The sequence below is a fragment of the Capricornis sumatraensis genome, chromosome 3, assembly GCF_032405125.1.
Source record: "Capricornis sumatraensis isolate serow.1 chromosome 3, serow.2, whole genome shotgun sequence".
NCBI classification, from domain to species: domain Eukaryota; kingdom Metazoa; phylum Chordata; class Mammalia; order Artiodactyla; family Bovidae; genus Capricornis; species Capricornis sumatraensis.
Genome location: NC_091071.1, coordinates 59,511,983 through 59,524,772, shown reverse-complemented (window position 1 = coordinate 59,524,772; position 12,790 = coordinate 59,511,983). Strand labels below are relative to the sequence as shown.

The following is a 12,790-nucleotide window of genomic DNA, read 5'->3' as shown; positions in this document are numbered from 1 at the left end:
CACTTTCTTCTTGGATAGTTCTCTGTCTCTTAGAAAATTTACCCATCTCTCATCCAGAGACTTTCTTCACACTAATGGCATTTAGAAAGTCTTCTGACCTCTCACAGATATCTACTGCCCACCTCCACTAGAGCCTTGGGGGCCTACCTGCAGTAGTGAGAGCAAAACTCAGCTACTGAGGGAAACATGAACCTATGAGTGTACATAAGTGTGTATTTCCCCAAACATTTGAATATATGTATCATCGTGATTACAGTGTTTGTAAGTAAATACCTTTATCACATTCTCACATCCCAGACAGAAGAGGGCCAATGAAATGCAGACCTTATGAATTCCTTGCTTAATAATTTTTCAAGGAACCCTGAGTTAAATAGTGAACAAAGAAACACGGCTGAAAGCTGTAAGTCCAGGAATTATTATGTGAATTTAGACTAACTATATTCTTATACACACGTTTATGTAATTTAATTCCTCCTGATTTATTCCAAAATTAAATAGAAAATGGTCTTCCAAGAAAGTACATTCTCTGAGGATGATTTTCTTTTCAAAAACCATCCTTAAACATATGTGACAGACTTCTTGCCCCCTTCTACCTAAACCAGTTGTATCGTTTTTCCTTTCAGGAAGAGAAACAAATAAACTGTGAAGTGACAGACGGCTCCGGCATAGTGAGACTTGACTGCAGGGTTGGTTATATATATGTAGATCATCTGTCAAAGGTGAGCCCTTATAGTTTTTGCTACTCACATGAATATAAAGTATTTTCTGTTTTCTGTATCTGTGCTGCATGCAAATAATTTGTTGTTATTATTTACTAAGTAAGTAGTTAAGTGAAGTCAAACCAAAACTAACTGGGTTTGAGATCTTTGAGATTTTTATATTCTTGGCAATGTTCACTGTTTAAAAAAAATTTTTAAAGGGAGGGCACCTGTTTATGTCAGGATGGGCATGTGAATGTTCAATCAGAATTCTGCTCCCCAGTCTCACACTTTCCCAACACTCCCCCCTAGCCCACCCCAGGTGATTCTATCTGCCAGGCATGTTACCTCTGCTACACAAAAAGGTGTTTCTGGCAAGAGTCCACACACAAGTTGTTAAAGCATCTATCTCGAGTTTTTGTCGTTCTGGACCTGCTGCTCTTTACATTCAGAGGAGGCTTTGTCTGTGCGCGTCACTTGAGGGAATGCTGCCGCTTTAACATTGCTACAGACCCCACAGCTTCCCCGCAGCTGTCTCGAGGGCTAGCCTGTGCTTCTAGAACAGCATCTCAAATGCATTTCACATTTTTTAAACAATAAGAAAAACTAAAATTCAGATTGTAAAAAAAAAAATGTTTTTTATTATTTTTAAAATGGGCGTTCCCTGTCTGTGTTTTTCAGACAGATGTTAGTTTTCTTCTGGATGCCAGCTCACTCAGCAGAGCAGAAGAGGATCTCAACATCACAGTACATGCCGCCTGGTACTTTTCACTAGGAAAAAACAACTGTGTTAGATGAACCCCTCACTTTGGGGGAGAGAAATGGGGGTCACTTTAGGGAACCATGGATTATGTTCCATTATCTGCAGGAGCAAACTTCTCTTATGTGATCAGTTAAAACAAAAAAACCTTCTAACCTAAAGCTTTATAGCATAGAGATAAATAGCAAAATAGCAGTGTAGACAATGACAGCGAGTTTCTGCCAGCTGTGGCATAAATTTTTTTTACTGTTACATCTACTTTTATTCTGACTCTTCAAAGAGCATATTTTAAACCAGCCTCCAAGTACATTAGGTATACATGGGTGTAATTAGTTCTCTCTGATGAGAATTTTTGTGCTGACTGGATTCTAAGAGTCTCTTCTGTTTGCTTCTGTAGTGAAAATGAAGGGGAAACCGGCGATGTCAAGCGTAATAAGGTGACTGTGACAATACCTCTTAAGTATGAAGTCATGCTAACAGTTCATGGGTGAGTAGACATGAAAGCCTCCCGTACAATTCTGAGCCGATTTTGAGTTCTGTTGCTTCTTAAATTATTGGTCAAAAACAGGTTTAAGGTTTCTTATGAAAAGAGCATGTGCTGTTTCTCTTAACAGTTACCCTTGGTGTTGCAGCCCATTGCTTAGCTGTTTGTGATTTTAACTCACTCTGTAGTCATCACTGAGACCACCTTATATTAATGTCCTGGGGGAGGAGACTTCTTCCTGGAAGAGTCCACCAAACCTCTAGCAGGCCACATTCGGCCTTTTCAGCTATACACTGCACAGGCCAGGGCCCCAGAGTGCTGGCGTGCACTTTGTATGGCTATGCCCAGTGGCCACGGCAAGTGTGAGGTTTAGAGCAGTGAAAGCTTGGCCACGTCACTCTTGTCCCAGCCCTGCACCTACCTGTGTGGCAGCTGAACTGATACAGGAGAGCTGGCTCCCTTGTCCACTCTCTACAGCTGTGAGTTACAGAGTTCCTCCCCTACAGCCCCAGGGCCAGCATTCACTGACTCCTCACAACCTTAGTAATCCTTGGAGTGGACCCTTCTCTGATTCAGGAAGGAGATGTGAGGAGAAAGAATTTTTAAAATAGCATTGAGAAAATCTTTCATGATTTTACTGGAAATTATTAAGCCGGTTAATCTTAGTTTAAAGCAACATTCTTAAAGCAATAGATGATACAAGATGCAGAATGAAGAGACGGGCTTTTCTAGTTGCTCTAAATGTAAATCACCTCCAGTCATTTTTAACCAGCCATAATGCTGGCACACAGGTATATAACAATAAAGCCATGGAACTGGGTCTCCAGTTAGATAAAACGAGCAGGGGGAAAAGGAAGCCCTTTGAAGGCGGGACTGAGGAGCAGAGAGAAGCCGATGCCCTCTTTCTCGGATTCGAATGTGTATTTCGCCTCCTTGATTTTGTTACGATGAGTGTGTCGTCCTGGTTTTCAATTAAACACATCTTGTTATTTTGAACAACGAACGCTCTGCAGCTATGAAGCTGCCTAAATCTGCAGCATTTGGATATCTCTCTCTGCTGTAAAAAAGAGCCTCTAACATATTACCTCATGCGTGTGTGCTAAGTCGCTTGTATCATGTCCGCTAAGTCGCTTGTATCATGTCCAACTCTTTGCGACCCCATGGACTGTAACCTGCCAGGCTCCTCTGTCCATGGGATTCTCCAGGCAAGAACACTGGAGTGGGTTGTCATGCCCTCCTCCAGGGGACCTTCCCGACCCAGGGTTCGAACCCACGTCTCCTACAGCTCCTGTGCTGCAAGCAGATTCTTTACTGCTGAGCCACCAAGAAGCCCATATTACCTCACGCTGCTGCTAAGCCGCTTCAGTCGTGTCCGACTCTGTGCAACCCCATAGACGGCAGCTCACCAGGCTCCCCCATCCCTGAGATTCTCTAGGCAAGAATACTGGAGTGGGTTGCCATTTCCTTCTCCAATGCATGAAAGTGAAAAGTCAAAGTGAAGTCGCTCACTCGTGTCCGACTCTTCGCGACCCCATGGACTGCAGCCTACCAGGCTCCTCCGTCCATGGGATTTTCCAGGCAAGAGTACTGGAGTGGGGTGTCATTGCACTGCCAAATATTCACAACCTGGGGAATCGGCATTTCCCTAGAAAAATTCCTTGAACTTCATTACAACCATGCATATTTCTTATCTCAGGTAAAAGAGTGACAACCTTGTATTTTAACAAAAACTTGCCCTACTTATTGGTGTTTGAATTGTTCCCTACACTTGGGGTTCATTACAAATAGCCAGCAGGAATTGGTGGATGGTGAGAAGTAATTCAAAAATCTGTCAGATACATTGAAGTATAAGTGGATATTGGAGCCTGAGGGCAAAGCTAATAATTTATCTCATATTTTTCAAGTTTGCATGAATCATTTGAGGGCTGAGAGAGATGGAACGGTCACTAGAGTGAGCTGGCAGTGTTGGGAATGAAGTAGAGGATATTGGTGGGAAGAGAAATTTTCACCCAAACTAGAGCCCACAGCTTTCCAGTAGTGTCACCTGGGAAATTCATTACATTTTCACAAAAATTCTTATCTTAACAAGAAAGTGTTCTTACCTTTATCAAAAGTACTCCTTGGTACTTAGAAGAGTCTGTACTCTGAATTATGTCATATTTAAGAGATATGGTATATTCAGACTATAGAGAAAGGTTTTTCAAGTACCTCATCAAATAAGACAGTTGAATTAAATCTGAATTCTTTTCTGCCAGGTTTGTAAGTCCAGCTTCATTTATGTATGGATCCAAGGAGGAAGATGAGTTTGAAATGTGCATGACAGAGAAAATGAACTTTACTTTCCACGTAAGATGACTGTGTTCATATTTTGTATTCATGTTGTGAACGAACTGTTACTGAGGCACTGCTCCAGAGGACGTCATATGCGTGTGATGTCCCTCAGGTCTGGGAGGCCACAGATGGCTGGGGGCGGGGAGAGAGCTGCCTCAAGGCTCATGCCCTCGCTTCATGGGCCCCTTCTCTCCCATTCGTCCTGTCCCTGTTACTGAGCCCACGCTCCTTATAGTCCAAGTGGGAACAGAGGTGATGCTTGAAATAGGCAAAGTTATGGGAGGAGCTGAATATGCTTGAGATACATGCAGAAATCAAAATAGGTCAAGAGGAAGGCATCTTTTGGCGCCAATCAGTGAAACCTGGTCCAAGCTTTATACAAATCCTAACATTACCAAGCGAAGATTTTACCTCCGCATCTCCACTCAATGTCCACTTGGTCAGCCTTACAGGCCATTGGCATATGCCTCTGTGACAAGTGATGTATCATTTAGTAAATCTTTTTAAAAGTAGAAAATATGATCATCATCCATAAGTATTAACATACTAATATATAAGCTATAAATTCATTAACAATTTTTTTACTGTCAAACTGAAATTTTTGTTACAGCATGGATGTTGATAGTGAGCAAATAATTGGAGACAATATCCAAAAAAATATTTTTTCAATCAAAAGTACTACTCAGACATTCTCAGAGCTATATAACAATCTATAGAATGTGAGTGAGTCCTGGATTAGGCACATTATGATAATTGTAAGGCAGTGCTTTTTAAAATGTGTATCAGAATCACTTGAGATGTTTATCCAAAACACAAACTCCTGGGCCTCTGCCCCAAATCTGTGGAAGAAGGGTGACCTCAGAATGCTCTTGAGTCTGTACTCAAGTTATTGTATTGTTATACTAGAATACACTAGTATTGGGAAAATGTAGTCTTCTACTTTTAAGTCCCCAAGAATGCTCCTGTCACAGTCCAATGGGGGTCTGTGTTCTGATAAACAGAAATTGAGTTGGACTCTAGAAGGCCTATTTATTTACAAATAATAGTTAAAAAGTATTTTCTAGTTAAATTACAATGGAGGGACTGGGCCTAGAGATGCTTTCAGTCTCTAGGCTTGATGAATTGTTCAAGCATGAAGGTGTTCTCAGAAGTCTAAATGTTATTAGATGAACACAAATAAAGTATACTTCAGGAGAGCTTGGTGATTTGCTGGCATCAGGAAGACCTTGTCTAAAGGTCTGGGTAGTGCTGGGCCCCATGGCTGACACTGCCTTTTACAGCCGCCCTGTACTTCCAAGACTGGCAGTTACCACCTGTCCCAAAGCCAGGCATACTCCCGCTTAATCTACGTGTCTGCATTCAGAATATCATTGCAAGACTCTGAGCCATGGTGTTTCATTTAGATATTATAGCACATCTCTTTCCTAACTTACTGTGTTGGTTTTATAGTTTTCAGGAGGCAGTTCAGTTCAGTTGCTCAGTCGTGTTGGACTCTTTGTGACCCCACAGACTGTAGCACACCAGGCTTCCCTGTCCATCACCAACTGTTGGAGCTTACTCAAATCCATCACCGAGTTGGTGATGCCATAGAACCATCTCATCCTCTGTCATCCCCTTCTCCTCCTGCCTTCAATCTTTCCCAGCATCGGTGTCATTTCCAATGAGTCAGTTCTTCACATCAGGTGGCCAGAGTATTGGAGTTTCAGCTTCAGTGACATCAGTCTTTCCAATGACTATTCAGGACTGATTTCCTTTAGGATTGACTGGTTTGATCTCCTTGCAGTCCAAGGGATTCTCAAGAGTCTTCTCCAACACCACAGTTTAAAAGCATCCATTCTTTGGTGCTCAGCTTTCTTTATAGTCCAACTCTCACATCCATACATAACTACTGGAAAAACCATAGCCTTGACTAGATGGACCTTTGCTGTCAAAGTAATGTCTCTGCTTTTTAGTATGCTGTCTAGGTTGGTCATAGCTTTTCTTCCAAGGAGCAAGCGTCTTTTAATTTCATGGCTGCAATCACCATCTGCAGTGATTTTGGAGCCCAAGAAAATAAAGTCTCTCACTGAGTTTAAGCCAACTTTTCACTCTCTTGTTTCACTTTCCTCAGGAGGCTCTTTAGTTTTTTGCTTTTTGCCATAAGGGTGGTATCATCTGCTTATATGAGCTTATTGATATTTCTCCTAGCAATCTTGATTCCTGTTTGTGCTTCATCCAGCCTGGCATTTCACCTGATGTACTCTGCATATAAGTTAAATAAGCAGGGTGACAATATACAGTCTTGATGTACTCCTTTCCCGATTTGGAACCAGTCTGTTGTTCCATGTCCAATTCTAACTGTTGCTTCTTGACCTGCATACAGATTTCTCAGGAGGTAGGTCAGGTGGTCTGGTACTACCATCTCTTGAAGAATTTTCCACAGTTTATTGTGATCCACACAGTCAAAGGCTTTCAGTTCAGTTTAGTCACTCAGTCATGTCTGACTCTGCGACCCTATGAACTGCAGCACACCAGGCATCCCTGTCCATCACCAACTCCTGGAGTTTACCCAAACTCATATCCATTGAGTCAGTGATGCCACACAACCATCTCATCCTCAGTCATCCCCTTCTCCTCCTGCCTTCAATCTTTCCCAACATCAAGGTCTTTTCAAATGAGTCAGCTCTTTGCATCAGGTGGCCAAAATATTGGAGTTTCAGCTTTAACATCAGTCCTTCCAATGAACACATAGGACTGATCTCCTTTAGGACTGACTGGTTGGATCTCCAGTCCAAGGGACTCTCAAGAGTCTTCTCCAATACCACAGTTCAAAAGCATCAATTCTTCTGCGCTCAGTTTTCTTTATAGTCCAACTCTCACATCCATACATGACCACTGGAAAAAGCATAGCCTGACTAGTTGGACCTTTGTTGATAAAGTAATGTCTCTGCTTTTTAATATGCTGTCTAGATTGGTCATAACTTTCCTTCCAAGGAGTAAGTGTCTTTTAATTTCATGGCTGCAATCACCATCTGCAGTGATTTTTGGAGCACCCCCAAAATAAAGTCAGCCACTGTTTCCCCATCTATTTGGGGAAGTGAAGTGATGGGACTGGATGCCATGATCTTAGTTTTCTGAATGTTGAGCTTTAAGCCAACTTTTTCACTCTCCTCTTTCACTTTCATCAAGAGGCTCATTAGCTCTTCACTTTCTGCCTTAAGGGTGGTGTCATCTGCATATCTGAGGTTATTGATGTTTCTCCCAGCAGTCTTGATTCCAGCTTGTACTTCCTCCAGCCCAGCGTTTCTCATGATGTACTTTGCATATAAGTTAAATAAGCAGGGTGACAATATACAGCCTTGACTTACTCCTTTTCCTATTTGGAATCAGTCTGTTGTTCCATGTCATAGTCAATAAAGCAGATGTTTTTCTGGAACTCTCTTGCTTTTTGATCCAATGGATGTTGGAAATTTGATCTCTGGTTCCTCTGCCTTTTCTAAATCCAGCTTAAACATCTGGAAGTTCATGGTTCACATACTGTTGAAGCCTGGCTTGGAGAATTTTGGGAATTACTTTGCTAGCATGTGAGATGAGTGCAATTGTGTGGTAGTTTGAACATTCTTTGGTATTGCCTTTCTTTGGGATTAGAATGAAAACTGGCCTTTTCCAGTCCTGTGGCCACTGCTGAGTTTTCCGATTTGCTGGCATATTGAGGGCAGCACTTTCACAGCATCATCTTTTAGGTCTTGATATAGTTCAACTGGAATTCCATCACCTCCACTAGCTTTGTTCACAGTGATGCTTTCTAAGGCCCACTTGACTTTGCCAGGATGTCTGGCTCTAGGTGAATGATCACACCATCATGGTTATCTGGGTCATGAAGATCTTTTTTGTATAGTTCTTCTGTGTATTCTTGCCACCTCTTCTTAATATCTTCTGCTTCTGTTAGTTCCATACTGTTTCTGTCCTTTATTGGGCCCATTTTTGCATGAAATGTTCCCATGTTGTCTCTAATTTTCTTAAAGAGATCTCTAATCTTTCCCATTCTATTATTTTCTTCTATTTCTTTGCATTGATCACTGAGTATTTTGGCTCAATTTTCTTCAATCCCCAGATTTATCAATGACAATGATAAATTGTTTTATCATTTATCAAGAATTTGATATCTGTATTTATATGATATTTATGGTATCAAATATTATCAAACTAAAATATATATATTTATATTTAACATGATTAGGAATCAAGATATTTATCATTTATTAAGAACTATCTTCCCTTTATGCATATTAAAAACCTGTTTTATTTTTTCTAAAACCTAATAACCTACCCTTTTCTAATTTTCTGAGTTCTTCCACATTATAATTACCCTGAACTTAAATATATTTTTACTCATTGCTGATGATTATTCTCTCAGCACAGAATGACTTTATGAAAACAACATATTATTTAGAATTAGAATACCTAGGTTTCAGTCCCACTTCTTACCATTTTTTGACTGTGATCTTGGATACCACATTAATCCCTCTTAGCATCTTCCTGAGTCGGTGAATAATAAAATGTTAGCCCACCTCATGGAGTAGTTATAAGGACAATTGATCACGTTTTTTTAGGTCAGTAATGTGCCAGGTACAGTTTTGAACAACAGAGGTTTGAACTGCACTGGTCCACTTAGATGTGGATTTTTTTCAATAGTAAATTCTGTAGTTTAGAACCAACCATTGGTTGGTTGAATCTGTGACTACAGAGAAATCAGGTATACAGAGGGCTGACTATAAGTTGTACTTGGAGTTTCAACTGCACTGAGGGTCAGTGACCCTAACCCCCTGAACTGTATATTATTGATGTCTTTTTCTTCAGACTATTTCTGCAATAAACCATCAGTGCAAACATTTTGTTCTAATCACCAAAAGGAAAGGGCTAGGAATACTAACTAGTTGTATTATTAGCAAACATTTTAAAGTTCTGATAGTGGATATTCTATAAACCTCCACCCTTATAAATGTTGCATGAAATACACAGGTTCACCTGAGAAGCTCATTGGTATCTGTACTTTTATAAAATGTGTTTTTTGAGTGTTTAAAACTTTTTGCTTATCAGGTCATCAACACCGGCCAAAGCATGGCTCCAAATATTAGTGTGGAAATAATGATACCAAATTCTTTTAGTCCCCGAACCGATAAGCTGTTCAACGTTTTGGATGTCCAGGTAAAAATGCAGTTCCTTCCTTTATTCTAAGTCATATTGCTAAAATGGAGCTTTGTTACCTTACTTCAGTCACATTTGGTTTCAGCTATGAATTCACCATGCATTTATTGTGTACACTTTGATTATTGCATTAGAACTGTGTGATTACAGTGGAATCTCTACATGTGACGATAACAAAATTATGCTCTATCTTTTGGTAGATTTTCTTTGATCGGATTCTCCATAAAGCTTGAGACCAATGTTGAAAAATCAGTACTTCAGCCTCTTATTATCAAATAACTACTAAGAATCAATATTCTTATGTTGATTCTATCTGAATTATTTTCACCTTCCCAGTTTTAAGACAAGCAATCAGCAAATAAATCCACTCAATAGATTTGAGAGGTAATCCTTAAAAATCCTACCTGAATTCCAGATTGAGATGGTAGGGCAGGCTGCTGTAACACTTTACTGTGTGTCTGAAGCCAAAGAAATGTTCAGTTTTATGCTAATGTTCAGTTTTCATACTGCCCTAATTTTTTTAAGGTTAAGGCCCTTTGATCAATCAAGCCTCTAAAATTTTTCTAAGTTTTGTTGCATTTTTTTAACCACAAAGATTTAACCTCTCCCAAATCTGTCAAAAAATATTTTCACATAATTTTAGAAGTATTTGATATATTTCTTAAAAGGTAAGCTTTGAAAGGTAAGTTTTAAAAGCCATGTAGCTATTGTCCTTTCCAATACTGGATGAGTTTTCTTGCTCTCTCTCTTTGTAGACTACTGCTGGAGAATGCCATTTTAAGAATTATCAAAGAAAGTGTGCATTAGACCAGCAAAAAGGCACAATGGAGACCCTTAAAGATATATTCAGATTTCTGTCAAAGACTGATAAGAGGCTTCTGGTAAGTTTCAGTGTTTTGCTTTTCAACGTCCAGGACTGAAACACTTAAAATCATGGACCAAGAGGTTTGAAGTGTCAGTTGAGTATAGGAGAGAAGCCAAGTCAGGTAATGTTCTTGTGTGTGAGGAGCAGGCATGATTGGAGAGTTGAGATACACCCAGGATTAAATATATACTATATACTGCTGCTGCTAAGTCGCTTCAGTCGTGTCCTACTCTGTGCAACCCCATAAATGCCAGCCCACCAGGGTCTGCCGTCCCTGGGATTCTGCAGGCAAGAACACTGGAGTGGGTTGCCATTTCCTTCTCCAGTGCATGAAAGTGAAAGGTGAAAGTGAAGTCACTCAGTCGTGTCCGACTCTGTGCGACCCCATTGACTGCAGCCTGCCAGGCTCCTCCATCCATGGGATTTTCCAGGCAAAAGTACTGGAGTGGGTTGCCATTGCCTTCTCCCTCCGTCTAGTCAAGGCTATGGTTTTTCCTGTGGTCATGTATGGATGTGAGAGTTGGACTGTGAAGAAGGCTGAGCGCCGAAGAATTGATGCTTTTGAACTGTGGTGTTGGAGAAGATTCTTGAGAGTCCCTGGGACTGCAAGGAGATCCAACCAGTCCATTCTAAAGGAGATCAACCCGGGGATTTCTTTGGAAGGAATGATGCTAAAGCTGAAACTCCAGTACTTTGGCCACCTCATGCGAAGAGTTGACTCATTGGAGAAGACTTTGATGATGGGAGGGATTGGGGGCAGGAGGAGAAGGGGACGACTGAGGATGAGATGGTTGGATGGCATCACTGACTCGATGGACGCAACTGTGAGTGAACTCTGGGAGTTGGTGATGGACAGGGAGGCCTGGCGTGTTGCGATTCCTGGGGTCGCAAAGAGTCAGACATGACTGAGCAACTGAACTGAACTGAACTGAACTGATACCATACTAGTCATTATTTATTTAAGTGCTCAATTCATGCCAACCAGACATTGTACCAGATCCTTTAGGGGGTTGGTCAAGATGTTGTCCTCAGCTGAACAACCTCTGGTTGCATGAAATTTCCACTTTTTTTCATTTTAGTGAATATATGTGGGGGGAAGGGGGGACAAGGAAAGCCTCCAAATGATCCAAGTTTGATCATAGAAAATGTAGCTAAGCAAATACTCTCATGTCTTTTTCTATCCCAGAATATTTTCATAAAAATAATGAAACATGATACAGTTCAAATACTTGTTTTGTTATAATTTATTATAAATATTTGTTTTCTTTGAAGCAAGATAATTTTTAAGTGCCACTAATGAAAGCATATCCTTAATTCCATGTTTATAGCAAGATAAATTTTTGCAAATGCCAGTAATGGGAGCAGATCTTGAATTCCATGTAAAATATTTTAGCCATCTTTTAAAAAATGTTTAAATTTTAACATGGCTCTTTTGTATTCTTTTTAAGTACTGCATGAAAGCTGATCCGTATTGCTTAGATATCTCATGCCATTTTGGGAAAATGGACAGTGGAAAAGAAGCCAGTGTTCACATTCAGTTGGAAGGTCGGCCATCCATTTTAGAAATGGTAAGTCTGTGATACAGTGACAATTTTGTGGATAAGATTTCAGACAGATCTTACAAACACAACCATCTTATGCAGGTAGGATGGTAAGGAGGCATTCAACAAATTAAGAAGGTATGAATGACTGTAAAATCTGGAATGAAATTCTAAAACTGTTCCTATTTATCACTTCAAAATACACTGTCTAAATGACATGGTTTTAGTAACTAAACAGATAACGTGGGCTATAAAATAGACTATAATTAAGAGATTTTACAAAGCATGTCCAACTATGACTGTCACTCAAGTTAGTTAGCTGCCTTAACATTTCATATATCCTTAGAGTTATTTACAAATTATGCTTAAAGACCTACTATTGTATATAGTATACATTTACTAAAAATTAAGACTTCCATAAAATCTAAAACATCAAAATTTAACAAAACACAAACATACAAGAACAGAAACACACTTTTAAGGACGTGAACTTTGAAGGCTTGAATTAAAAATTAACTAAATACATGTTAGACTTCTTCCTGGAAAGGAGTGTGTATGAGAAGTACTTTGAGATAAAATTTTCTTATCTGATCAATATGAGTAATAGATCTTTCTCAGAGTTGTTCAGATTAGATGATCTTTATAAAGAATTTAGTACATAGCACATAATAAGCCAAAGGAAATGACAGGTATCATGTTCTGTTAAGAGGAGAAGTTGAAATTACCACAAGGTGGTTAGGAGGAAGACACATCAGACAGGGAAACATGAGCTCTCCACTTCAGTTGTGAGTCATTTAGACTTCTGCAGTCTGCCTTCATACTCGCAGGGTCCAGTTTTCTCACCAGCGGGCCCCAGTGGCATTCTGGACAAAATATTTCTTTGTTGTCAGGGGCTGTCCTGTGCTAGTAGGATACTTATCAGAA

The 12,790-nt window shown here is 40.0% G+C and overlaps 1 protein-coding gene across 1 annotated transcript in view; it reads left to right on the top strand.

Annotated features, from left to right (window-relative positions):
- Positions 1-12,790, top strand: part of ITGA4 (integrin subunit alpha 4) — a 91,723-nt gene that overhangs the window by 76,960 nt on the left and 1,973 nt on the right. The window contains exons 19-25 of the mRNA XM_068969172.1: positions 624-719; positions 1,380-1,459; positions 1,856-1,945; positions 4,198-4,288; positions 9,353-9,460; positions 10,216-10,341; positions 11,774-11,893. Coding sequence (XP_068825273.1) covers positions 624-719; positions 1,380-1,459; positions 1,856-1,945; positions 4,198-4,288; positions 9,353-9,460; positions 10,216-10,341; positions 11,774-11,893 — 711 coding nt within the window. The remainder of the gene's footprint in view (positions 1-623; positions 720-1,379; positions 1,460-1,855; positions 1,946-4,197; positions 4,289-9,352; positions 9,461-10,215; positions 10,342-11,773; positions 11,894-12,790) is intronic.